Source organism: Sorex fumeus, unplaced genomic scaffold, assembly GCF_029834395.1.
Source record: "Sorex fumeus unplaced genomic scaffold, SorFum_2.1 ptg000128l, whole genome shotgun sequence".
Classification (NCBI taxonomy): Eukaryota; Metazoa; Chordata; class Mammalia; order Eulipotyphla; family Soricidae; genus Sorex; species Sorex fumeus.
In genome coordinates, this window is record NW_026606185.1 from 59,837,663 (window position 1) to 59,865,502 (window position 27,840).

Sequence of the window (27,840 nt, forward strand, 5' to 3'; positions counted from 1 at the left end):
TGGCCAACAAACCCAACAAACCGAAGAACACGGGGAGGGCCCCATGGAAAGGAAGGTCTGGGCCCCCGCAACCAGGCTAGGAAATTACTCGATTCCAATCCGGAGGGAATTTAATGGAGCAGGAAGTGAGGATGCGGTGGAGCCGGCCAGGCAGCCCATGTTCCACACACGGGCAGCGGCCTTGACCCCAGGAAGGAATTCGGGGTCTCATGGTTCCATAGGCGGGTGGACGAGTCTAGAAATCTCGGGTGGGAAGCAGGGGTGGGGAGGGTCTTGGGCCTGGGGCGGGGGGTTGAGGGGGAGCTCTGTTCAGCATGCACCCACGTCCCACCACGGGTCCAGATGCTAACAAGGTGTGCAGGAACAGAGCCACTGGGGGGTGTCTCCTGAAGTCTGGTCGCAGATCCTGCCCCAAGCCCTGGGGACGCAGACAGAGGGGATGGGTGTGGAGCCAGGATGGCTTGGAGCTGGGAAGCATGGGTAGGTCCAGGCGCCTGCACAGTGTGGCCGGCAGGGGGCGCTGCGTCCCGGGCCCTCAGGGTTTCTTCTCGGAGGGGTTACCCAGGGCGGGCTTCCTGGAGGCAGCCTCCGCCTTCCCCACACCGCAGCTGGGCTTCTTCTGCTTCTGGCTGTGACTCTGCAGGGACTTCAGCCCCAGCATCTTGCAGTACTTGTTACACTGGTGGAGTGCCTTGAACTGGTCGATGAAGGACATGGAACAGTTGCCTTTGAACCCCTTGTACCTGGGAGTAGGGGAGGAAGGAGACACGATGTCATGGTGACAAACAGGGTATTTCCCCCAACCCCGGATTTAAAAGACAACTGCACAAGGGAACGACAGCGCCTAGAATGCCCATGCCCCCATTAACAAGCACAGCCCACGGCTGACAGAGCAAAGCCTATGGTGAGGAGGGCAGACTGGGGGCTTTACTGAGCACTGAGGGAGGAGTCTCCTTCCCTACTGGTATTCGCTCCTGCCCTCGTCCTTCCTGTCAGAGTGACTCTGACCATAAGCATGGACCAGCCCCGGGGGCTGGAGCAATAGCACAGAGGGTAGGGCATTTGCCTTGCACGTGGGTGACCCCGGTTCGATTCCCAGCATCCCATATGGTCTCCTGAATACCGCCAAGAGTAATTCCTGAGTGCAGAACCAGGAGCAACCCCTGAGCATCGCCGGGTGTGACCCAAAAAGAAAAAAAAAAGCATGGACCAGCCCCTGCCCCCAGCCCCTCAGGCCTCCTGCTCTGAGGGTCTTTGAAGGCCATTGGCCGGCTGACGTCACCAGGGTCGAGTCTCCCTCAGACACACGGGGGCATAGCAGGACCTCGTGGAAGCCTCAGGTCTGGGCTCCTGAGGGGATCTCAGGAAGCCTCAGGAAGCCCCCACGGTCACCCACCGAGTGAGGGAGACCCAGACTCAAACTAGATTTGTGTGTGAGCAGACAGCCACTCCGGTTCCAAACAAAAAATTCTAGAACCTTCTGGCCAAAAGACATTGTTTTATTTAGACGCGTTGTGACAGTTTGAGAAATTGTCACCTAAATGTCAAGGGACCCGCCAAACCAGACGGAGCAAGTTGACAGGACTGGGACTGTGGTCTTCCACCGAGATCTGTCCCCCACATCCCTCTGTTCCCTAGTGGGGGCGTCACCTCCCTCAGAAGCCACCTCTGCCCTGGGCGGACACCCTCCTGCTCCCTGCACTCCCTCCCCTAGGCCTCCACCTAGGCCTGGCACTTAGAAGGGTCCAGCTGGAAAAAGGCAGGGCACACCAAGTGGGAATACAGGGAACAGATGCCTCCTGCCCGCAGGAACATTCTAGAATCTTCCAAAGTCTCTGCACTCATGGCTTCTCCAACCACACCCAAACCAGAAGCCTCTCTGAGGAAGAGAGAAGACGAGCCCGCGGGGAGAGAGGCACCCCCAGGAGAGGGACCCTGACCCCTGATCCTGTCCTGACCCAGAATACCAGGCAGCTTCTCCCGAGAGTGCAGACGGAAACTCAAGTGGGGGAAAGAGCCTGGGAGGGGCTGTGGGAGACAGGACCCCCCCCCCCCCATAAAATGAGATCTCTTCATTGTTCACAGCCCTTTCCAAAGCCCACTCTTGTCAGATTGCAGGTGTGGAGCTGCTTCTATATGTGTGTGTGGGGGGGGGCGGTTAAGGGTCTACTGTGCTCGCATTGGACAGCCTGCTGCAGGGCCCGCCTCTAGAAACACACCCGGAAATCCCAGAGAGGGTTTTTGAGCCCCTAGGGATACCCACAGGAGTGCGCCAGGCCTCTGCAGGGGGCGGTTATGAGCTCACAGGAGCAATACAGGCTGAGAAATCACCTCGCAGGCACTGTTCAGGGAAAGGAGCCCTGGCTCCCAGCTCCCGGCCTGCCACAGAGCCGTCCTTTGGAAGATCCTAAGCCCAGTCCAGGGCACCGCGATGGGGCCACCTCCTGAGGCCGGGGACGCCTGTCCGACTCTGGACGCCAGAAGAATGGTAGCGTCAGCCTTGGCAGCTTGTGAAAATGCCAAGAGCTGCCTTCAGGCGTCCCTGCCAAGGAACCTGCTTCCACACCCCGATGACTGAGTCAGATGCTGTGGGTCAGACTGGGCCGGACCTGACGGCTGGTCAGATGCAGTGAGGTGCGGCTGCCTCCCAGGACGGCGGCACAGAGCTGTGGAAAGTGGCTGTGGACGACAGCCTAGCTCCTTTCCCCGTCCTGGGAGCCCCTAAGCCAGTTACCCAGAACTGGGGTCCCCAGAAGCCAGCTCCCTCAGGCCTAGAGACACCACACACACATGCACCACACTCATGCACACATGTGCCACACAACCCTCCATACCCTATACACACTCACCACACACATACACCACATTCACACACACATATGTACCACACAATCCTCTATGCCACCACACACATATACCACATTCATGCACACAAGTGCTACACAATCCCCCATATCCTATACACACTCGCCACATACATACACCACATTCACACACACATGTACCACACAATGCCCCATGCCCTGTACATACTCACCACACACTGTCACTGTCCTGTTGTTCATCGATTTTGCTCAGCGGGCAACAGTAACGTCTCACAACAAATTGTGAGTCTTGTTGTTACTGTTTTTGGCATATTGAATACGTCACGGGGAGCTTGCCAGGCTTTGCCGTGCGGGCAAGATACTCTCAGTAGCTTCCCGGGCTCTTCGAGAGGGGCGGAGGAATCGAACCAGGGTCAGCCATGTCGGCTGGTACAAGACAAACGCCCTAACCGCTGTGCTATCGCTCCAGCCTTACTCACCACACACATATACCACATTCATGCACATGTACTACATAATCCCCCAATGACCTATACATGCCACACACATACACCACATTTCCGCATGTACTCACCCCATACTTGACATACAATGTACATATTCATCACACATTTGACACACACACTTTTACTACACACGTTTCCCTCACATCCCCCCCCACACTCACCACACTCTACCCACCACTTCACACATACTACATCCATGCACACATATATACTACACATTTCCTCCACATCCTCTTGCACACACCCCACACCATATTCATTCACATGTGCATCACACATATTCCTTCCACATGCACATACTCTGTACATACAGACCACACACATTCTCTTCCATAAACATCCCCTACACATTCTTACCACACATTCCACACACACACCACACACCCTCCTTACACATCTCCCTACGCTACCTCACACTATAACACAGTCATGCACACACATGCCATATGCAGATTCTCACACACTTGCCCTTACATATTATTCATGCTACACATGCAGTCCCCTCACTGCTACACCTTCCCTTCCACATATATCACATACATGCACACCACACAATATCCTCCAACATGTCATGACCACATGCACGCAACACCATGTGCGTGCCTGCATCATGCACCCTACACAGACATGCACACCCAAGGGCAGACCCTGCGGAACTGTGTCACTAACCACTTCCTGTTTCTGACCAGGTACCACTTTCTGCCAGACCAGCAAAGGGTTTGGTTGGGAGAAAGCCAAGGGCCAAAACGATTGCTCTGGTGCCCCCTGCTGGCTAAATCACAACCGTACTGTCTCCAAGGAAACAGCAGGATGCCTGGGCGTCGAGGCTACATCCTCAGCTACGGTTTGGTTAGGTGACATTTCTAAGTCTTCATTCACCGAATTCGTTACTTTTCCTTCTTCCCCACAGAGGAGGTGTATAAGCGGCCAGGTCCTCTCACAGCAGAAACGTGCCCGGTGTTCACCTTAGGGGTCTGCCCAGAGAATGGAGGATGAGGGGTGGGCACAGTGAGTGCCCTGCCACCACTGCAAACTTTTGTGCTCAGGTTGCCCACAGATGAAAGTGTTCCAGACTCAGGTCGGACCTTTCCAGAGAGTCGCTGGCTGGCTTCCAGGGAAAACAGGATGTCTGCTTGGATCAGACCACCTAGGCGAGTTTCCATGACAACCAGTGTCAGGACGGGCCCTGGTTTCCCACTTCCCTTCAGAACTTGTCCTGTGGGTTTGTGGGGCCCTCCTCACTGCTGCCAGAGAAGACAGTATTCAGCATAGCACAAGTACCACTTCTAAGTAGCACTCATTCTGCACTCAAAGCTTGCTTCGTGTACAGTTTGTACAGCCATGACTGTGGCCTTGAGGCAAGGACCTTCTCCGCTGTCTTGTCTTCCCAGCCCCGTGACTAATTTTTTTTTTGTGTCACACCCGGTGATGCACAGGGGTTACTCCTGGTTCATGCACTCAGGAATTACTCCTGGTGGTGCTTAGGGGACCCTATGGGATGCTGGGAATCGAACCCGGGTCGGCCGAGTGCAAGGCAAACGCCCTACCCGCTGTGCTATCACTCCAGCCCCCACCCGTGACTAATTCTTACTGAAGCAAGATGGAGCCACGTAAGAGCCCTTAGCACTGCCGGCCCAGCCTCAGGCCTGACTTCCTTCCACAGCTCTTCAAAGCCATGAAGAGCTAGGACAGGGGAAGGCAGGGCCCTGCCCGCAGCCCGCCAGTTCCATCCTTAGCACCTCCTGTGATCCCTGAGCACATCTGGAGGCACCTTGGGGTTCCTGTGGCCTTGGGGCTGAAGGGACACTCTTGGGGGTGCTCAGGATGCAGTACTCAGCTGGAGAACAGGGCCTCGCCCCCTGAGCCACCTTCCTGGTCTCGCCCCCCCTCTGCTGGGCACTCACAGGAGAGACCCCTGCACACTAGCCCCTCACCCGCAGCAGAAACAGGCAACTGGCCGCAGCCCACCAACTCAGGGTGGTGGAAACCTCCCTCCTGAGTCCCCTTTTTCACATGCCACAGTCTGTTTCCTGAAAACTACAGCAGCATGGATGGACGCAGAGGGGGCACTCGCCTTGCCTGTGCTGTCCCCTGATGCCCAGTGGGCACTCAGCTGTGGCTGTACTTACCCTTTGGCCAGTGTCGCGATGCCCACATCAGTCAGCTTCATCCCGACCCCTGGGAGGAGAGAAATGCAGAGCCCCGTGACTGGGGTGCATGGGGGGCCCATGACTGGGGCGTATGGGGGGCCCAGTAACTCGGGTGTAAGGGGGTCCAGTAACTGGGGTGTATGAAGGCCCTGTGACTGGGGTTTATGGGGGCCCCGTGACTGGGGTGTATGAGGACCCAGTGACTGGGATATATGGGGGCCCAGTGAACTGAGTTGTATGGGGACCCAGTGACCGGGGTGTATGGGGGTCCCATGACTGGGTTCATGGAGGACCCCATGACTGGGGTATATGAGGACCCAGTGACTGGGGTGTATGGAGGCTCAGTGACTGGGGTGTGTTGGGATCCCAGTGACCGGGGTGTGTTGGGGGCACTGGCAGTATCTTTGCAGGGTGCAGTGGTGCCCAGAATCTGTCCCTACAGAACCCCCCTCCCCCTCACATGGAGTGCCTGGGATTCTTAAAACCCAGCAGGGCTCGTGCAAGTGAACCTGGGGGCTGCCACCAGATCCGTGCAATCAAATGGCACGACCTCTGGGTAGGGCTGGTCATCCTCAGTCCCTCCCTAGGCCCAAGTCTGACCTCTGCCCCCCTGGGTCCACCGAGTGTAGCTCTGACCAGGTCTCAGAGAGGGGGAAGGTGGCACTTAGACCTGTCTGGAGCTCACATCCAGTCCCCAGGGGGCCTGCTGCCAGGGTCAGCCGCCTGACCCAGGGGTGCCTGCTGGTGTAGAGCTGGTGTAGAGTCCGCTGGGTGCAGCGGGACCAATGCACAGACCAACAGCAATTCCAGGGCCCCTGGGAGCCCGGGGCGGGAGCTGTTGGTTGGGTTGAGCCGGGAGTCCTTCGAGCCTCTCGCTCGGTCACATCCTCTTCCCGAGCTCTGCTGGTTAGAGCAGCAGTAGGGACTTCCTACAGCTTTGATCACACGGAGGGAGCTGGAGCACTCACCTGGCATAGATGCATCCTTGAACCGCATTGTCCCCTGAGCACTGACCCAGGAGTAGCTCCTGAGCACCACTTGGTGCAAAAGCACAGAGCCGAAAACTTTTTTTTCAAACCCTTTTGGGTCACACCCAGTGATGCTCAGTGGTTATTCATTGGCTCCGCGTTCAGGAATTACTCCTGGCAGTGCTTGGGGGACCAAATGGGATGCTGGGAATTGAACCCGGGTCGGCCGCGTGCAAAGCAAATGCCCTTCCTGCTGTACTATCACTCCGGCCCCCAAAAACAATTTTTAAAAAAGGACACTGGATCACAAAAGTTCCTCTTTGGCATCTTGCCTTGGGCACTGTTGTTATAGAATCGTGGCTTTAAGCTACACACACACACACACACACACACACACACACACACACACACACACATCATCCACTTGTTTGTTTGTTTGTTTGCTGGTTTGGGGGCCACACCTGGTAGTGCTCAGGGCTTATTCCTGGCTCTGAACTCAGAGATCACTCCTGCTGGGGCTCAGGGGACTAGAGGGGATGCTGGGGATTAAAGCTGGGTTGGCTGCTTACAAGGCAAAGCCCTAACCACTGTACTATCTCTCTGGCCCTGTGATGTCCACTTTTAATTTGTGTGGCAGAGGGCCCGTGGACTTCGGGGACTGTTTAACTTCTAGTTCATTATCACCCGGTGTCACTGCTACTCATATGGAGAGACTCTGGGCACCGGGGAGCCGGCCCAGCACACCATCTGGCCCGCACTCTGACACGTAGGGGTCTGGGTTTGATCTCCAGCACCATATGAGCCCCTGCGATAATGCCTAGAGTAGCCCCAGCAAACACAAAACAAACAAACCCCAAAACCCAACAACAAACAGAGACAGTCATTTTTCCTAGGAAGCTTCTCCATTTAGTAATCTGCCAGCAGCCTAGCGAGGTCACTGAGGGCATGATGGGCTCCTGTGGGCAGCCCCAGTCCGTGCTAAGAATCATGCACGGGGCGTTTCAGGGGGAGAGTCTGGGGAGGGAGGTGTCTATATTTGCCCCCCCCCCCCCCGTCTAGGATTTTCAATCCTCGTGTCTGGGGGATATGATAAAACCAGGAGGTTGTCTAGCCAAGGGGTGAACACTCTCGTGCTCCAGGGTGCCAGTCCCTGGCTTTCCCAGCAACAGCGGCAGCCTGGAGCTTGCAAGTTAGGGAATGGTGCTGTTCGTCCAAATGCACCCATGGTTCGTCCAAACGCACCCATGGTTCACAGCACAAGCTGACTTCCGCCCTGATGGCCTGGCCAGCCCCTGGAGGAGGAACCAGCTGCACGCGGTGGGCGGGAGCAGCTACTCAGGAGAAGGGATTTCTATGCAAAATTCACTCTGGAAGAGAAAGTGGGGGCAGTGACCAATCACACCACTTCTGGGCTGTAAAGGGAACAGCTGTCTGAGCAGCTGTCCCTGTTGTTGTTGTTGTTGGTGGTGGTGGTGGTGGTGGTGGTGTGTGTGTGTGTGTGTGTGTGTGTGTGTGTGTGTGTGTGTAAGTCCCCAGAGGCAGGGAGGGGCCACGGCTCTAATAGGAACAGCTGTCTGAGCAGCTGCCCCTGCTGCTGGCGGTGGTGGTGGTGGTCGTGGTGGTGGTGGTGTGTGTGTGTGTGTGTGTGTGAGAGAGAGAGAGAGAGAGAGAGAGAGAGAGAGAGAGAGAGAGAGAGAGAGAGAAAGTCCCTAGAAGCAGGGGGGAGTCACGGCTGCTTTCGTGACAGTAACACCAAGACAGTAACCACCAAGCTGCTCAGCTGGCTGTGGAGGGGTGACCCAACAGGAGCCCTGACACAGCAGGAGCTACCGGCAAGTCTCTTGCTGGTGGGGGCATTTGGCACTGAGTGGAAAGAGCCTGGGGTTTGGAATCAGCAACGTGATTGGGGTCTTAGAGGCTGAGGGACAGCAACCAATCCCAGCTTGGCCCCTGGACTGCTGTTTTCTCACCTGTAGATGAGGGCCAGGGGAGATTTAGAGCTTCTTTGCAGACTTAAAACAAAAGTCCAAGTCAAGACAGTGGCTCCCTCGAGATACGTACTAGGAGGTTTACTCCATGGCTCAGAGGCCAGCCACACATGCTAAGGGAAAAGGCAGCACAGATAGAGAAGGGAGCACCAAGTAAAGGGTGTTGGGAGTATCCTCCCAGGATGGGAGAAGTATGCTGAAAGTAGACTATAGACCAAACATGATTGAAACCCAATGCCTCTTTTGCAAACCACAACACCCAATAGGAGAGAGAGAACAAAAGGGAGTGCCCTGCCACAGAGGCAGGGTGGGACAGGGGGTTGGGGAGGATGGGGGGTGGGAGGGATACTGGGACCCGTGGTGGTGGGAAATGGGCACTGGTGGAGGGATGGGTACTCGATCATTGTATAATTGAAACCCAAGCACAAAAATTTGTAAGTCTACAACTGTACCTCTTGGTTTGTCACTAATAAACATTTTTTAAAAATAAAAAAAAAGACAGTAACTCCCTGGTAAAGGGCATGCTCTGCATTAGCGTGAGATCTGGGTTTGAACACTGGCACTGACAAAGAAAAATTACAGAAAAGTAACAAGAGTAGAAATGAGAGTGGAGATGACAGGGAGTAGAACCCAAGTGTGAGTATGGTGAGTGTCCTGGAAATGGGCCAGAGTTGACAGGAAGTGGAACCCGAGTGTGGGTCTGGAGTGCAACGCAGCCAGTGTCCAGGTTTGGGGCAGGTTCTGGAGTTCTGGGAGCTGCTATGGTGAGCAGGTGAAAGGGACCAGGTTCTGCGTGTTTGTGCAAATTCTGGCATCTTCAGTTATTTCACAATATTTAAAAGCAAGGGAGGACAGACCCCTCACCAGGCTGAGTCTCATATCTGGGACACCCCAAGGGGCAGGGGGTTGAGTCCCCCACCTGCCCCAACAGAGCCCCAGCAGTCTAAAACTTTCCAGAACCCAGTCGCTCACAGCCAATTTCCACAGGCTCTGATGAACATCATCCAGGAATAAATCTGCTGAAAAACTCAAGTATGCAGGTTTTGTGATGAAAATCTCCAGGCTCCCATGGAGTCGGGGATGGGCGACCTCCCCCCATCTCCCTGTTCTTCCAGGAGCCTGGCAGTCACACCCACGAATTGCCTCAGGTACCATATAAGCTCATTAACTGGCCATGATTCAGAGACTCACAAATAAATCTCAGAAAAGATCCAGAAACCTGGAGAGATGTCTCCAGAACCCAAAGTCACCATCCAGCTACGAATCTAACTCCAGCTGTATCACCCCATTCAAAATTTTAGAATTCCTGGAGCACACGGCTGCATTTGTGGCTGTAACATCTCATACCCTACACCACTGATAGACCAGGAGAAGCACAAGCCTTAACCTGTAACAACATGTTAGTAATCTCTTATACAAGGGCTTAATGGCTCCTGGTGAGATACAACAATCTTCACACCCTTTCTTTTAAGGAAATTTTTTGGATCACTTTTAGCAATTAGTCACAATAAGCAAGACAAAAATAAATCATTTTAGGGTCTGCTATTGGGGTAGGCTTGGGGGTGGTTGGGAAAATTGGAAATAATGGTGGTGGGAAGGTGTAACAGTGGTGGAACTGGTGTTGGAATATTGAGTGCAATAAATCATGTGAAGAACTTTATAAAAATAAAAAGGGGAGAGATGTGTTTAGTATGAGTCAAAGCCCCATGTTACAGCCACATCCAACACACAGAGGCACCAAGAGGGAAGTCACTGGTGCAGGCTGTGGGACTGTGGGGGCGTGGGGGTGCAGAATCCGAGGACTTCTGCTCTTCACCACTGGGCCAGAGAAGAGACAGCCAGGGGTCCCCCCACACGACGCCAGCAGGCACTCCGTTCCCCCGTGCAATCACAGTGCAGGCATTACCATTTAGAAAGGAAGAAGGAAAAGGCCAAAAAGGGTACAGCGAGTGTCCTGTCCATGTCCTCACCCTAAACATGACACGCTGTGGCCCCACCTCTAGGATCAGCACTTTCTGTTCCTCCCTCCGAGTGTTCCTGGCTTGCAGTGACCTGCTTTGCTCAGTGTAGGTGGCAGGTGACAGGTAGCGAAGGGGACGCCTCTGGGAGGAGCAGCCTGCCCCGAGAGGAACTCCAAGGGGCTGCTGCCTCACTGCCTCTGTCTCTTCACCCTGCCACTCATTCTGGCAGAAATGAGCGTTAGTGGCCTGTCGGGTAACGGGCTGGACCCAGTCCCACTCCTTGTCACCCAGTGGGATCCCCTCTCAAAGCACCTGTAACTGCGTGTGTGTGGTCAGGAGAGGATTAGCCTTTCTGAAGTCCAGTTCCATCCTCACCCAACTCGCAGGGAGACGGGGACAGTAACAGAATGCCAGCCTGCTACAACTGGCGCTGTCCACATGGGATCTGGTCCATGGGACGTCCACTGGGCCTCTGTATCTAGAGGCCCAGGGTCTGTATCAAAGGTCATGCCTAGATAGCGCCCCCTGTTAGAAACGCAGCACACCTGGGCCCCGGGGAGCTTCCCTGGCTGGCGGGACTCCCTGAGCACTGCCTCCGGTTATTGCCGGAGAAAGTTGCCCACACAGACACTCCAGAAGGGACTGGAAGCTTCCACCCAGGCTCCTCTGACAACCAGAGCATGGATCCTCTCCCTGCTATAGTGGTGCATTTTCCTCTCAGTAACTTTGTAAGAATGACTGTCCTATTACTCCATGGCTGGCAGCCAGCCTCAGGAGCTGGGGGAGAAGGCAGCTGGGATAGAGGAGGGATCACTAGGTCAATGGTGGTTGGAGGGATTGCTCAGGATGGGAGATGTGTGTTGAAAGTAGACAAAGGACCAAACATGATGGCCTCTCTCAGTATCTGTATTGCAAACCATGATGCCCAAAGGTAGAGAGAGAGAGAGAGAGAGAGAGAGAGAGAGAGAGAGAGAGAGAGAGAGAGAGAGTATGAGAGTATGGGGGAAACTGTCTGCCATAGAGGCAGGGGAAGGATTGGGATGGGGGTGATACTGGGGACATTAGTGGTGGAAAATGTGAACTGATGGAGGGATGGGTGTTTGATCATTGTGTGACTGAAACTCAAACATGAAAGCTTTGTAACACAGTGATTCAATCAAAAAAAATTTTTAAATAAAATCCAACTGTATTAAAAAATAAAAGAATGTTTTGAGTTCTGTGAATCTTTCCAGCAAATGACTGGATCAGAGTGTGTTTCTTCAAGGATCTGCCCCCTACCACGAGGCCCTAATCTCAGGACATCCCCCATTTCATGCCTATTCCTACACATTTGTGGCAGAGAGAAAGCAGGCTGGAAATTCACCAATGTACTTGAAACCCAATGCGTGCAAAGCGCCCATTAAGAATGAATTTTTACACCTTAATTTCTCTAAGGGCATATCTGCATTTCATCTCTGCCTCTGAATTTGTGCCCATGGAGGATATAATAATAAATCTAGCATTGGGTTTCCTGTTTTGATTCTTCCATCCCTCTCGGAGAACCTGGCAAGCTACTGAGAGTATCCTGCTCACGCGGCAAAGCCTGGAAAGCTACCCATTTGATATGCCAAATACAATAACAAGTCTCACAATGGAGACATTACTGCTGCCCGCTCGAGCAAACTGATGAACAACGAGAGGACAGTGCTACAGTTGGTTTCCTGTTGTGATGGGAAGGTATACACTTGCCATTAACGCCACTGTACTTTGTGGCTTCCTTGGGCTGGCCATTGTTCCATGATCACTCCTTGAATCTGATGAGACATCAGTAACACCTTCTGTTGGCAAAAATGCAAAAGGCACCCACATCCCTCTAGACCCTGCCCTCCCCATCCCTGGGCCCATGACCCCGTGGTCCCCTGGCAGACAGTGGCTGCTCGCCTCACCCTGCATGTCCGTGACCAGCAGGCAGCCGCCGGTCTTCTGGTAGACCCAGTGCTGGAAGGTGCAGCATTTCTGACCAGCTTCCGAGTCTCTTCTCAAGAAGTTGATTTCCTTCCCGTCCCTCATGGAATACTTGACAAATTCCCCGATCAGCTCCTCCTCCACGGTCGCATACGGGATGTTGTTCTCAGGTCGGTGGATAAGAAAAATAGGAATGATCCTGGGAGGAAAGGAAATAGAGAGCATACAGGTTCTCAGCGGGGGGAGTAAGGACTGGATGGGGGCAGTTTGCTCTCATCTGGGGGGCAGAACAAACCCACTAGATCTAGACTAAGATCCCACATGATTATTCGGTTATTCAGTGGGTGAAAGAGCGTGCTCCTGATTTTCATTTGATCCTAAATTCGGTCAGACTCTCTGCCTTGAAATGGAGTTTATACAGGCATGAAGAAATGAATGATGGAGAGGCTGGAGCAATAGTACACTGGGTAGGGCGTTTGTCTGGCACACGGCCGACCCTGGTTCAATTTCCAGCATCCCATATGGTCCCCCGAGCACTGCCAGGAGCAATTCCTGAGTGCAGAGCCAGGAATAACCCCTGTGCATCGCTGGGTGTGACCCAAAAAGCAAAAAAAAAAAAAAAAAAAAAAAAGAAAAGAAAAGATCATTGTATAATTGAAACCCAAGCACAAAAATTTGTAAGTCTACAACTGTACCTCATGGTGTTTCACTAATAAAAATTAAAAAATAAAAAAAGAAAGAAATGAATGATGGACTGGGGCTATTGCTCTTCAGCAGGTAGGAAGTTTGCCTTGCAGGGGGCCAACTCGGGTTTGATCCCCAGCACTGGGTTTGAGCCCACCAGGAGTAAGTTCTAAGCATAGCCAACTGTGGCCGCAAAAGAAACAAACCAACGAAAAGAAACGAATGTCTCATTGTAGTTATTCTCAGTCCCCCACTGGCAGGTGACTGTAACTTCCCCATCCACCATCGAGCCAATATTCCATTCATCTTCCCATCCCTCCTTCCTCCCGTACCTCCCTCTTTCCTTCCTTCTACCCCATTCATACTTCCTTCCTTCTGTGCTCAGGGAGATATTATATTGTTGCTATTGTTTGGGGGCCACACTCCTAGCTCTGTGCCAAGGGATCCGTTCTGTCTGGACTTGGGGACCATATGGAGTGCCGGGGATCAAACCTGGGTTGGCCAGGTGCAAGGCAAGAGCCTTGCCTGCTGTATTACTGCTTTGCTCCCGATAACCATTCCTTCTACCTCCTTCCCCACAACTCCTTCTATCCTGCTCTCCATCCCTTCTTCCTTAAATCTTCCTTCTTCCTTCCTTTCTTCCTTCCTCTCTTCCTTCTATCCCTCCTTTCTCCTGTATCTCATTCCTTCTCTCTTCCTTCCATTCCTTCTTTATTCCATTTGTCCACCTTTCCTTCTTTCCATCCCCCTTCCTTCTACTTCTCCATCCTTCTATCTACCCATCTGTTCTCCATCCACTCTTCCTCCCATCCTTTCCTTCCTTCCTTCTACTCCTTCACTCCTTTCTCCTTCTATCTGCTTTCCATCCGTCCTTCTATCTTCCATCCCTTCTTATTTCTAAATGCTCCCTATACTCTATTCTTTTCCCTTCCTTCCTTCTATTCTTTCCCTCCATCTCTCCTTTCCATCCATCCATCCATCCATCCATTTATCCATCCATCACCCTTCCTTCCATTCCTGCTCTCTCTCATGCAGAGTAGCTGGCAATATGTTTTTAAAATCTGAAAATAGGCTCTGGGAAAGGTCTGAGAGGCTGGTGCTGTCGTGGGATTCCCCAGTGTCCCAGTAATGACCATGGCGGAGCTGCCTGTGGGTGAGCATTTTGCCATTTTGTGAATTAATGAGGACGATGTGACAACTCCTTTCTAGATGTCCCAGTTTTTAATGAGATGTGAAATCTCAATGAGTGCAGGACCACTCACTCACATATGCGCTCAGTCAAGTAAACAATCCCACATTCTGGGCACCTAAGTATTTCCTTGGCTCAACAGATATTTAACCAATGAGTAGATGACAGTAACCAATGTTTCCTACCTCAGCAGGATTCCAGAGGTCGGTACTCTGCCCCTCTTTTGCTGGTCTCTCAAGCCCCTCTCCCCTAGCAGTGCATGGTGTCTTATGCTCATCATAGGACCAAGAGTCTGTAACCGTCCCACATTCTCTATATCTTCTCTTTGGCTAGGTAACGTGATACCGACAAAGACAGATGCCTGTTCTTTTCTTTCTTTTTTAAACTTACTCTTCAAGAGCTGTCCTTATACTATAGTTATTCTTTGCTATTTCATATGCTATCTAATAACACCATTTATTTAAGCCATCCAGTCACCCACCCCTCCAGGCACACAGGCATCCATTAAAGTGCATCGTAACTTTCTATAAGCGTTGCTGACCAGCATTCTTGGCCACCATCCCCGTCCACATGGGGCTCACAAAGACAGTGATTGAAACGTGGCCCTCGTGCCTTTTGTCCTCCCTCTCAGCACCCATGGCCCCGCCAGGCTGGCAGTGGAGACACACAGCAGGTCGACACTCACTCTGGCACCTCCCCAAAGCCTTCCAGAGGCTGAGCTTCCGCCGCGTAGATCTGGGCATAGTGCCTGGCTGTATTCTGGACGTAGCATTCCTGGAGCAGGGAAACACAGGGGCGGTCCATGTGATGAGAAGAAGGTCAGAGAATGTCCAGTGACGCTCAATAATCAGACGCCCTGATGTGTGTCAGGCCAACAGCAACTTCCTACGTACCCAACAGCTGTGACCCTGACCACCTGGGCCTGGGGCATGCCCAGGATCCCTGACCTGGAAGGAACTTTCCGAGAGAAGGTCAGTGGTCTTGAGCCACTGAACTGTAAGGACTTCAGAACCACAGTCAGCGGCCAGCAGCGCACCTGGCCCCTCCCCAGGACTAGTCTTTGGGCAGGACTGCAGGTAAAATTCAGGCCCTAGCAATTTCCCAAGATGCTCCCATCTCTGTCCTTCAAAGGAGTGATTTGTGTCAAGGCTGCCACGGCTGTTGGATATTTTCCTCCTCAGGTGCTGAGGAGGCCCAGGGCTGACAATGCTATTCTCTGCCCCCACTGGCAGGTGATGCTGGGATTCATGAGGTGCAGGTGACGGAACCCAGTCGGACACAGGACAGGCCTGTGTGCTAAAGGCTGAACTGGATCTCCCAGGCTGAGAAGCGGACTCAGGGCTGACCTCGCCAATCCTTCGCAGGGCTCTTCCCAATGAGAGCCTAGAGGCTGGCCTGGACACACGCCGGGCAAGGGGAGGAGGAGGAAGAAGGACTGGTCTGGACAAGCCAGGAGGAGACCCAAGGAAGAGCTGCCCGCCGAGGGCCAGTCCCACCCAAGGGGGAGACCCTGAGAGGCAGACCCCTAGGCTATACCCCACCTGCCAGAGGTCACCCAGCCTGAGCAAGGACAAGGAAGTTCCCAAGTTCCCTGGAGGACTGGAACTTCCTTGTCCTTGGGGTCCGGGGGCACGGCAAGGGCTGCTCTCACCCTGCAGGTCCTTCTGGCTCCTCAAAAGACTGAAAGGCCCAGGCCAGGGTCAGGAGGCAGCGACAGCAATAGTGAGGAGCTGAGGTTATTCTCCTTGCGGGGCTCCAGGCCAGCTGGACCCCAGCTTGGAGCCTCCAAAACAACACTTGGGAAACTCCTTGCCCTCTCAGACCCTCCCAGTCCATGCCCCACTCCCAGACACGCCCCTGCCATCCCAGACACCTCCTGGGAACAGAGGCAGATCCGGGTGGGTGAGCACGGTGCGAGGCCTGGGACACTGGGTGGGTCCTAAGTGGCGGGCCTGAGGTCCTGACTCCCCGGAGCAAGAGGGGATCCCCCCCTCCCCCAGCGGCTCCCCTGTCCCCGCACCGCGCACGCGCGCGCACCTGGGCGGCGAGTTTGTAGTTGCGCTGGACCAACTCGTCGTTGCTTCTGGTCCCGTAGGCCACGGCATTGTGCACCTTGAGCACGCACGCGTGGCCGGGCTGGAAGACGGGCGGGAGGCCGTGCAGGACGCGGCTGCGGAAGGCCTTGCGGTGCACGCCCTCGCCGAAGTGCCGCGCCTCGGTGGCGATGCGGCCGCGCACGTGCGCCCCGAAGTAGCTGTCGCGCAGGAAGTCCTCTCGGAAGAGGAGCTGGCTGAACTCGATCTCCTCGCACCCTGCATGCAACGGAATGCCCCGGCTCGGCCCGCTGCCCTGGTCACCTCCACGAGGCCCAGCACCCAAGCACTCCCCTGCAGGGAACCTCCTTAGCTTACCACCCCTGAAAACTGCACACCCCCCACCACTGAATTTTAATCTGATCCATTATCTCATTTGATTTGGGGGTTTGGTTTTGGAGAACCACTTGGCAGTGCTCAGGGATTACTCCTGACTCTGTGCTCAGGGGTCACTCCTGGTAGGGTTCAGGAGACCCTAGACAGTGCCTGGGACTGAACCAAGGGCAGCTGCATGCGAAGCAAGCACCTTGCCCCCTGCTCCGTCTCTCCGCCCTCCCCCTGGGGAATTTTATTTTATTTTTTTTGCTTTTTGGGTCACACTTGGCTATGCACCGGGGTTACTCCTGGCTCTGCACTCAGGAATTAACTCCTGGCGGTGCTCGGGGGACCATATGGGATGCTGGGAATTGAACCCCGGTCGGCTGCATGCAAGGCAAATGCCCTACCAGCTGTGCTATCGCTCCAGCACCCCCCACCCCCGGGACTTTTAATATAAGTGTATCCTCTCTCTTGCTATGTTGTTTATAACTGTGCTGTGTTCACCAGAGGGCTGCTGAGGTTGGAAACAGCCGTACACTTCAAGGCTGAACACAGGTGTGCCTCTCTGCATAGAGAAAGGAACGGGGCTCCCTCCTGAAGATTCCACTGCCCGGTTTTCAGTTGAGAATTTTTAAAGGAATATTTTTCTTTTCATTTAAAAACACTTTCAAATTAGATGTTTTTAAAGAAAAGTTGATGATTAATGCAAGGCACTAGGCTATAAGGACTGAAACTATCCTTAAAGGGTATTGATTAATATCGAGGCTTAGCTATGGCAAACAAGGAAGAAAGGAGCAGAAGAGGGAAAAGGGAAGGAAGGAGAGAGGGAAGGTAGAGAAGGATGAAGGAAGGGCGGGAGGGAAGGAGAAAGGGGAGGAAGGAGAGAAAAGGCAGATGGGGGAAGGAAAGTGGGAAGGAAAGTGGGAAGGAAAGAAGGGGAAGGGAAGGAGGAAGGAAGGAAAGAAGGAAGGGAGGGAGGGAGGGAGGGAAGGAGGGAGGGAGGGAGGGAGGGAAGAAGGAAGGAAGGAGTTGTTGGAAGGAAAAAAGAAGGAAGGAAGAAAGGAAGGGAGGGAGGGAGGGAGGAAGGAAGGAAGGAAGGAAGGAAGGAAGGAAGGAAGGAAGGAAGGAAAGAGCTCTATAGTTGCTTTTTAAAATGTGACATGTAAGGGGTTCTGAGAGATACATAATAACAGCAAGTTAGGTGTTTGTCTGACATATGGCCAACTTGGGTTCAATTTCAGGCATCCTATAAGGTCCTCTGAGCACTTCCAGAAGTAATTCCTGTGCTCACTGCCAGAGTTACCTCAAAGCATCATTAGGTGTAGTAATGATAAATTTAAAAAAATGTTTTTAAAGTTACATTTAAAAGCTAGATAACCAAAGGGAGGGTGTTTTTTTTTTTTTTTGGCTTTTTGGGTCACACCCGGCGATGCACAGGGGTCACTCCTGGCTCATGCACTCAGGAATCACTCCTGGTGGTGCTCGAGGGAACATATGGGATGCGGGGAATCGAACCTTGGTCGGCCATATGCAAGGCAAAAGCCCTACCCGCTGTGCTATTGCTCCAGCCCTGGGTGTTTTGTTTGTTTTTTTAAAAAAAATAGAGCCCAAATGTTCTCAATTCAAGTTTCATGATTAATTTCAACAACTTGACCCCTACCAGCACTTCCAGATTATAGAAATATAAATATATAAACTATGGGCTAGATCAACTGTACAGCAGATAGGGGGCTCACCTTGCAAACAGCCCACCCAGGTTAGATCCCCGGCACCAAATATGGTCCCCCGAGTCCCAACAGGAGTGATCCCTGAGTACAGCTGGGTGTGGCCCCAAAACGTGTGTGTGTGTGTGTGTGTGTGTGTGTGTGTGTGTGTGTGTGTATTTTTCCACGATGGATCCCAGAGCTCAATCAGCAGGAGCTTAATTTGCTACACCTGTTCTGTTCTTCCTGGCCCATTTCTCAGGTCAGCTACACAGGTACTTTCGGCTGGAAAACGCTTGCAACTTAATGAACAAAAGTCCAGCGTTGCTCTAGACTGTGCCTAGAGCTGGGAAGGAAGCCGTTTCGTCCTACCCTGTAGGCAATGCACTGCACAAGGCTGTGCCTGATTTCCAACCGAGCACCTGCTGAGCAAAGATAAGGCGACAGAAGCAGCGGCTCCGACTCGGGCATGCCTGCAGGTGCCAGGCCAGCTGGGCTTTCCCTGAATCCTCATTCAAGTGGGGCCTTGCTTTGTTTTATTCTTAATTAGAGACAAACTTTGCACAACACCATTTGTTCCTCCTCTAGGGAATGAAGTGAAGGGAATGTTCAGGGAAAGGGATGCCGCTCGCTGGAGGGACAGGCACCCAAAGCCTTCCCATCAGAGATGTGGGCGAACCAAGGGGTCCCCAGGAGGCTTCTAGGCAACGTGCAGAGCCTCCCGCCTTTCCCCCAAGAGGGACGAACCGCAAATCTGACGCTTCTAAGCCAAAGCGTAACTGCAAATCCCCTTCCCAGTGCTCCACAGGGGCACGTAAGAGCCCGTTCTCTTTGTAAGTGACACATTCTGGAAGGTCTTAGCTCCACGGATTCACAGCTAAGGGGGCCTTGCACACACTCGGCCTTCCTCCCATCATTCCTGAGCTATCTTGTGCCGCAACCCAGGGGCGCTTACTTTTAACATCCGGGCAGCTGGAGAGCTCTTGCAGGACTAGAAGACAAAGGCGAGAGGCCGTCAGTGCAGGGCAGGGGCGAGGCGGGCGCGGGTGGAGGTTTCCCCTCCAGCAAGGACCCACGTGTTACCTTGCGTAGGGGCCCGTGTTACCTTGTGCAGTGAGGTTAAATTCCGCCGTCGCTTTCCCGAAGCTGTTGTTGAGGCAGCAGTAATAGAGGCCCTGGTCCTTCGGACTGGCTTGCACGATGGCCAAGGACACCGTGGAGTTGTCCCCTGCTCTGCAATGAAGGATATTCACGTTTGCGCGCCGGGTCATGCTGTCTGGGGTGCGTGGTGAGAGGATCGCTCCTGCTCCGAGGACACCAGCCAGGCCCGTGTGCTTCTTCCTTCCTCAGTCACGTGAGGAGTGCAGCCCCACAGAACCTCTTCGTTCTACTGCACACTTGGAAGGCAGACGCCCCGGCGAAAGCAGGAGCAGGCAGCATTTAGGGACATTGTTAGCCTTTCTGCTGGGCTTCACCTTGATGATCCAACTCATCCAGGTGTCCTGCACTTGTCTTTTTTTTTCATGTTTGGGTCAAACCGACAATGCACAGGGGTTACTCCTGGCTTTGCACTCAGGAATTACTCCTGGCGATGCTTGGGGGGCCATATGGGATGCTGGGAATCGAACCTCGGTTGGCTGCGTGCAAGGCAAAAACGCTCCCACTGTACTATTGCTTCAGGTCCTGTCCTGCACTTGAAGTAAACCTGGGAACTCCAACCCCACTTTTTTTTTTGCTTTTTGGGTCACATCTGGCATTGCACAGGGGTTATTCCTGGCTCATGCACTCAGGAATTACTCCTAGTGGTGCTCAGGGGACCTATGGGATGTTGGGAATCAAACCTGGGTTGGCCACGTGCAAGGCAAATACCCTACCCGCTGTGCTATCGCTCCACCCCCTCCAACCCCACTTTTAAGCACAGATACAACAGGGAAAAGGAATTTTTCTTCTACATAGAAGAACTCATGGCTGGGGGCGCTGTAAAGCCGTGTTCTCTACTAGGGAATATGGTCCCCATCTGTCCATTCATCATCCACCATCTACCATCCATACATTCATCCACACCCACCCATCCATTCACAATCTAACCATTCATCCATTCATTCACATCCATCCATTCACCTATCCATCCACTATTTAACCAGCCATCTATCCATCCACGTCTATCATTGTCTAACCACTCACCCACATCCATCCACACCCATCCATCCACTATGTAACCATTCAGCCACCCACCCACCCACCCATCCACTCATCCATCCACTCTCTATACATTCATCCACATCCATCCATCCACCACATAACCATAATCCATCCATCAATCTCCCTTTTAACCATCCATCCATCCATCCATCCATCCACTCCCATCCAGCCAGCCCATCATCCACCTACACACGTCTATCTATGCATCCATCCACCAGCCAACCAACCAGCCAGCCAATCCCTCCCTTCACTGTCCTGCCAGCATCAGCCACTTTATTTGGAGTCAAGCACTGTGCTCTGAGAGATAACGAGCAGCAGAGACAGTGGCAAAAGCAGATGTGCACTGAGCACGTGGCATATACCCAGCCCTGTGATCACCAAAAATAAAAGTCTATTTTGTGGAGTTCATGCCGAATTCAAACAGCCTCATCAATGGCTGAATAAATAGCTGTACTCCTACATTATTTTGTTTAAAAAGTCTATTTTGAGTCTTCCTCAGGACGTCATATTGAGAGGGATGCTCACTTTCCCCATGCCCTCCCCTTTATGCAATTTTCACCTGGAGTCACCTTGAACTAACTTATGGCCCAGGATGAGAGATGCTACACCAGTGTCCAGTTTTCTTCCCCTGAAGGCCAGCACCTGTCCTGCACACAGGCACGGAGACCGGTGGATTCTAACCTCTCTGCATCTGCAGGTCTATGCCGGTCCCTGGACCAGCAGTTCCCCTAGAGCACTGACCAGCCCTGCGTCAATGAGCAGAAAAGGATCGCAGCATCCTTTGGCATCTTGATGATAAAAAAAAAGTTCCTCGAGCATTCCTCATAACTGCTTCCTCATCATTACTGGACACCTCTACTGCATGTCCACAGTACACTGGAGAGAGTTCCATCCTTCACACATAGATTCCTGACAATGCAGGATGGATGTGTTCAAGGAATAGTCAACTGGAGTGAGCAGTGAAACACAGCATTCTACGCCCATTCTTTCTCCTCCCCGACAACTCATAGAAATGATTTCCGCACTCCAAGGAGTCACGACACCCCCAATCTTCTCAAGGTTTGACATAAAGAAGGTAAAGAAGGTAAGTTGTCAAGTTCAAGAGACCTTGCTTGACTGAAAAGTCAAGTCATTTCTTCTCCACCCTCCTAATAATTCTTTCCTCTTCCTCTTCTTTTCTTGGAATCACTCCCGGTGGGGCTTGGGGGACCACATGGGGTGCCGGGGTTTAAATCTGGGTCAGCCGTGTGCAAGGCAAGTGCCCTCCTGTGTCCCATGTCTCTGGTTATGTGACTCTTCTTAATTTATGGGCACACGACCAGCCGGGCGAGGCTGCCTCGGGCAAACAGCCTCACTAGCTCCATCTCTATGCCAGCGTCTTCTGCTCTGACCTTTCAGAAATAACTGTGAACCTCGGGGCTGCATCCGGGCAGCGGTTCCCAACAGATGTGTTTGGTCCAGTTGTTCAGAAAACATTCCTGCTTTCTCTACCTACTTCCGGTGGCTAAGGGTGTCAGGAACAGAGGCCTGCCCTTCCTGGACTTGGGGGAATAGAGAGCCCCGAGTTAGGTTAGGAAGGAGTGTGGCGGGATGGTTTGCTTGGCACGGGTCTTCTTCTCACCGGTGACCCTGTGCCTAGAATAAACTGCCCCTTCTCAGATGTGGGGATGGTGCTCGAGTTCCCGTCACTGGTGGAGTATTCACCAGGGACTGTGGGGGGCTCTGGGGGGCACCCTCAGGCTTTTTTCACATTGGGGGTCTTCGCAACAGCCTCCCACAGTCCCCCCACTATGCTCCTCTTCTCTAAGAGGCGAGGACCCTAGAAACAGCCTGGATTTTCCCTCAGGGGTGGGCGGCTGCTCCCTGCCCTGTCACCCATACATGGATCTTCCCTTGGGTGCGCCTTCCTGGGTTTGCGGCCTCGCGGTTTATGGGCATTGACTAAACAGAACAGGCCACAGGGAGGCGCGCTGCAGAGAGCCCTCTCTGGTCCGGGCCGCAGAGCCTCACGGGAGAACCTGGGACACTCCCCTGGTTATGAACTTGCATGAAAGGTCTTGGGGCTGCCCTGTCACAGAGGTAAGGTGGGATGGGAGGATGGGGAGAGGGAGGGATACTGGAACTGGTGGTGGTGGAGAATGGGCACTGGTGGAGGGATGGGTATTCGATCATTGTATAACTGAAACCCAAGCACAAAAATTTGTAAGTCTACAACTGTACCTCATGGTGTTTCACTAATAAAAATTTAAGAAAAAAAAAAGGTCTTGGGGCTGGGGCTGGAGTGACAGCACAGCGGGTAGGGCGTTTGCCTTGCACATGGCCGATCCGGGTTTGATTCCCAGCATCCCATATGGTCCCTCGAGAACCGCCAGGAGTAATTCCTGAGGGCAGAGACAGGAGCAACCCCTGAGCATCGCCAGGTGTGACCCAAAAAGAAAAAAAAAAAGGTCTTGGGGCTTGCAGAGCGCAGGACTTGGGGGCGGAGGCAGGGGACACTGAACAGGCAGACAGCTGCCTTCCGCTCCTTACTCTTACTTGTTCCGTGCTCTGTCCTCTTTTCTTTTAGAACCAGGAAGTAAACAAGCGAATGGGAAAGGACAGGAGGGACTAACGCACCTTCTTTGCACTTGGGCTATGGATTCTGAGTCCTTTGTCCACCGGATGGTAGAATCTTCATGAATCTCTGCAAACTGGCAACTTAGCTGCAGATTCCCGGGGTGGTCTGGTAACAGCTCAGCCTGGATCTTCTTCAGCAATACCGGGGCTAGAAACAGGAGGTTTGAGGGGTCAGTGCTCTGACAAAGCTTTCAAAGAGCCCAGCCCTGGACCTGGCATCTCCCACGTCCTCTCATCCAATTCTTAAAACAATCCCAAGACTTGCGGATACTAATCATAACCCTCCTCTGATGGGTGAAGAAGTTGAGAGTAGGAGGAGAAGGTGACCCCCGTGACAGGGAAATGCACTATAGCACTGCACTGTTCTACCGTTGTTCATCGATTTGCTTGAGAGGGCCCAGAAACGTCTCCATCGTGAGACTTGTTGTTACTGTGTTTGGCATATCGAATATGTCACAGGGAGCTTGCCAGGCTTTGCCATGCGGCCAAGATACTCTCAGTAGCTTGCCGGGCTAAACAAATCAATATAGGAAACTCCTCAAAATCCCTTGGGAGACGTGTGTGTGTGTGTGTGTGTGTGTGTGTGTGTGTGTGTGTGTGTGATGCACAAAATAAAATCCAGTTTGTTTTTTCTTTCTTTTTTTGGATGATGGTTTATTTATTTACTTTTTTTATAATTTTATTTATTGAATCACCATTTGTTTTTTCTTTTTTAAGATTGGGAGAGAAGGGGCAGGAGCGAGAGTACAGCAGGTAGGCGGGATGTGCAGTTACCCTGGACTCACACTGGGGGGCAGCACAGACCACAGAACAAGTCGGGGGCGGGGTTGTGAGGGGTGGGGTCCAAGGGCTGCTTTCAGAATACCTTAAACCCAACAGTGACTGGAACCGGGGTGTCTGTCTCTTGCGGGCCAAGTTCTCTAACTCTGCAATTTTGAGAATGGCAATACAGAATGTTCTGTGACCCACGGCTGGCCATGAGTCACTAATGCTGGTGCCCAGACTCCATGACCTGTCCTTGTGCTTAGCAGCTACCAACTCCCTGAGGTGTCCCAGACACCGGAGTAATAGTTAGTGCAGCAGCTCATTTCCCTGCAAGCCCAAATGACAGGGAGATAGCGCCTCACCCCAGCAGGCACGAGCCGTATCAAGAACACTGGGAACAGGGAGGTGGCACAGGTTAGAGTGGCAGCTCCTGGTCCCTGAGCATCACTGGGAACAGCCCTGGAGGCCCCAGAACCACCAGGGTCCAGCAGTACCACCTCCTCAGGCCTGGCACTGGGGCAGGTTAGCTGAGAATGGCTAGTGGGGTCCCCAGGTCTCCTAAGCATGGTTTAAGAGCCCCCACCAAAAAAAAAAAAGCGCCTGGAAACAGTTGGCAGGTATGAGACAGAAGAGCCTTGTACACTGCAGGGCAGGCATGACCTGGGCCGGACCCCACATCCAGCAGCACAGGGCTTCTCCCAATACCAGGATCCGAACTCCCGAGGGACCCAGCGAAGGGTGTTTGGCATCTTCCAAAGCAGACAGACCACCACTATGTGCACGGTCCTGTCGCCACAGCTGTTCATGAGAGCGGCGGTCCGGGGACAACCCAAGGGCCCAAGGACAGATGCTTCATAGGACAGCATGTCCTTGGGCCCTTTCGCGATGACATGGATGGAAAAGGAGGAAAATGCTTGAAGAGAAACAGGAGAGAGACAGGGGCGGGGGGGGGGGGGACAAATTCTAAACTGTCGGGAGCCTGTTTGGGGTGGGGAGGAGGGAAGCTGGGAACAGACTGTGGCCAGCGAAAACAAGCGCTAGACTCGGAGCCCAGGACTGAGTTTAGGGGTGCTGGGCTCCGTGGGGGAGTGGCAGGGCACTGACTGTGAGAGTGGTGTGTGTCCCCCAAACAGACACATTCACAGAACCAATGAGGCCGCCCGAAAACTTTCCCCAAGGCTCCACTGGCCGTTTTTGGCTGAGCAGGCAAGCGGGTCAGAGCAGATGATGCAGTCCGGCTCTGCATGTGGGAATGTCCTGGCCACCCCGTGGGGACTGGGGGCCACCAGGGCCACACCCGGCAATGCTCGGGGGACAGTGTGGTTTGGGCTTAAATCTAGTCAGTTGATGCCAGACGTGTGTCCAATTGGCTGCGCTATTTCCCAGTCCCTCGATCAAAGTATTTCTTTGAACTCTTAAAAAATATCAGGAGGGGCTGGAGCGACAGCACAGCGGGTAGGGCGTTTGCCTTTCATATGGCAGACCCGGGTTCGATTCCCAGCATCCCATATGGTCCCCTGAGCACCGCCAGGGATGATTCCTGAGTGCAGAGCCAGGAGTAACCCCTGTGCATCACTGGGTGTGACCCCAAAAAAGCAAAAAATATATATATATATATCAGGAAAAAAATGCTTATCTCCTTCTTTCCGAAGACTGATATGAGTTATTTGAGGGGTAACACCCTCCACACTGCCAGACAGAGCACCCCACATGCTGGGGGTGACTTGACGTACTGCCAGAATTGGCACACAGTCTAGCCGGGTCCCCCCACCCTGGGGATGGTACATCTCTGTCCTTTCTTCTCCCAGCATGAATGGGAGGGGGGGAAGAGAGCTTTGAGGCAGGAGAGTACCAGAGGGGTACACGTGGGAATTGGGGATTGACTGAGCCCTGCAAGGCAGGGTGACAACTAGGACCAAGTCCCTGAGCCTCGGGTGGCCTGAGGCCTGGAGCAGATACCCAGGTTGGGGGGGGGGGGGGCTCTTATCTCAGATAAAGAAGGGTGGGATAGAGCGACAGCACAGTGGGGGGAGGGCGTTTCCCTTGCATGAGGCCCACCTGAGTTCAATCCCCAGCATCCCATATTGTCCCCCAGCACCACGAGGAGTAATTCCTGAGTACAGAGCCAGGAGGAAATTGTGAGCATTTATGGGTGTGATCCAAAAAGAAAAAAATGAGGGGATAAGCGGGGAAGGAAACCATAACATAACCATAACTCCCCCCCCCCCCCCCAATTCTGGAACCTTTACAGTAGACACAAGGGCCAGGAAGATTGCTCCATAGTTGGAAGCCTGTCTCATGAGCTGGGGGAGAAGGCAGCTGGAATAGAGAAGGGATCACTATAAGTCAATGATGGTTGGAGGGATCATTCGGGATGGGAGATGCGTGCTGAAAGTAGATAAAGGACCAAATGTGACGGCCTCTCAGTATCTGTAGTGCAAACCACAATGCCCAAAAGTAGAGAGAGTATGGGGAAAACTGTCTGCCATGGAGGCAGGGGGAGGGTGGGAAAGGGGGGATATACTGGGGACATTGGTGGTGGAGAAAGTGCACTGGTGGAGGGATGGGCGTTCGATCACTGTATGACTGAAACTCAAACATGAAAGCTTTGTAACTTTATCTCATGGTCATTCAATTAAAAAAAAGTTCTCCACCACCACTGACCCCAGTATCCCTCCCACCCCCCCCCATCCCCCCCATCCCACCTTGCCTCTGTGGCAGGGCATTCCCTTTTGTTCTCTCTCCCCTTTTGGGTGCTGTGCTTTGCAAAAGAGGCATTGAGTGGCATTCATGTTCGGCCTATAGTCTGCTCTCAGCACGCATCATTGTATAACTGAAACCCAAGCACAAAATTTGTAAGTCTACAACTGTACCTCATGGTGTTTCACTAATAAAAATAAAAATTAAAAAAAAGTAAAAAAAAAATCAGAGCCTTCCCTGACCTAGAAACTTCCTCCTGTGCCTTCCACCTAGCATGTGGCCTGCTGAGGGCGTGTTTATAAGAGGGGATTGAGCAGGAAGCAGGTGGAGCACTGCAGGACGGCTCCCAGTCAGCCTCCTCCAGGAAGCCCCCCACTTCAGCCTCCTGCCTGCAGACTCACCTGGAAACCTGCTCAAACAAAGCTCAGACCTTCACCTGCGCTGTTTCTGCGCAGGTGACCACCGTGTTAGGACCTGCAACCCCGGGGCCCTGGGGGTCACTTCCCACGGGTGGGGACAGCCTGGCCTGGACTCCCGGGCCGGAACACTCCAGATGCAGGAGGCCCGGTCTTACCTTTCCCTCCGCGCCTCCTGGCCTCCTTCCTGTCCGGCACGAGGGCCCTTGCGGGGTGGGGGGCCGCGCCCCTCCGCCCGTCGTTCTCCTTCTCCTCCAGCCGCAGCCGCACGCGCCGCCACCCGGACAGGATCTTCTTCTTCACGCCCTCGGCGAGGTGCCCCGCTGCCCGCAGGCTCGGGCCTCTTCTTCCTCACCACCTCGGGCTCCCCCGCATCCCTGGTCCTGGTCCTGCCCCCGAGGGCGGGGTCCCCGGGCCCTCCGTGTGGCGGGCGCTTGAGCACCCGCGGGGCTGGGGGGCGACACGGAGGCGCAGGCCGCTGGGACTCCCCCAACCAGGGGCGCCCCCGAGGCAGGGTCGTGGGGGTGGGGGGGGCTCGCGGGGCCGTCTGGGGCGGGGGATAGACGGGCCGCCGACCCCACGCTTGTTCTCCAGGATCCGTCTTCCTGCGGGGCCAGAAGACGCAGGTTGGGGGTCTCTGGGCTGCGCCGCGCCGCTCTCGGGGACCCCCGGGGGCTTGGTCCTGGGCGTGGTGCCTGTCCGCTGCTCCCATCTCGCGGCCGGCTGGACTTTGGTTTCCTTGGGGGGTCACTTCTCCCCCTTCGCGGGAGCCTGGGGATTGCAAAAGGGGGCACTTCCGGGGAGCCCCCCAC

The 27,840-nt window shown here is 53.6% G+C and overlaps 1 protein-coding gene across 1 annotated transcript; it reads right to left on the bottom strand.

Moving 5' to 3' along the window:
* On the bottom strand, positions 1-27,740 carry ALPK2 (alpha kinase 2). Its single transcript, XM_056137978.1, has 10 exons — positions 27,610-27,740; positions 27,187-27,374; positions 23,148-23,295; positions 19,435-19,562; positions 19,285-19,320; positions 16,253-16,527; positions 14,901-14,989; positions 12,324-12,541; positions 5,461-5,509; positions 1-743 (listed from the first exon to the last, which is right to left on the bottom strand). The coding sequence occupies exons 1-10, from the start codon at positions 27,738-27,740 to the stop codon at positions 536-538; spliced, it is 1,470 nt and encodes a 489-aa protein (XP_055993953.1). The 3' UTR covers positions 1-535.
* Positions 27,741-27,840: the final 100 nt, after the last annotated feature.

Coding starts and splice junctions, on each gene's coding strand:
- ALPK2 (XM_056137978.1), bottom strand. CDS start 27,740: ATGGGAGCAGCGGACAGGCACCACGCCCAGGACCAAGCCCCCGGGGGT. Junction 27,375..27,609: donor ACGGATCCTGGAGAACAAGC/GTGGGGTCGGCG, acceptor GTGGTGAGGAAG/AAGAGGCCCGAGCCTGCGGG. Junction 12,542..14,900: donor GGCTTTGGGGAGGTGCCAGA/GTGAGTGTCGAC, acceptor CTTTCCTCCCAG/GATCATTCCTATTTTTCTTA.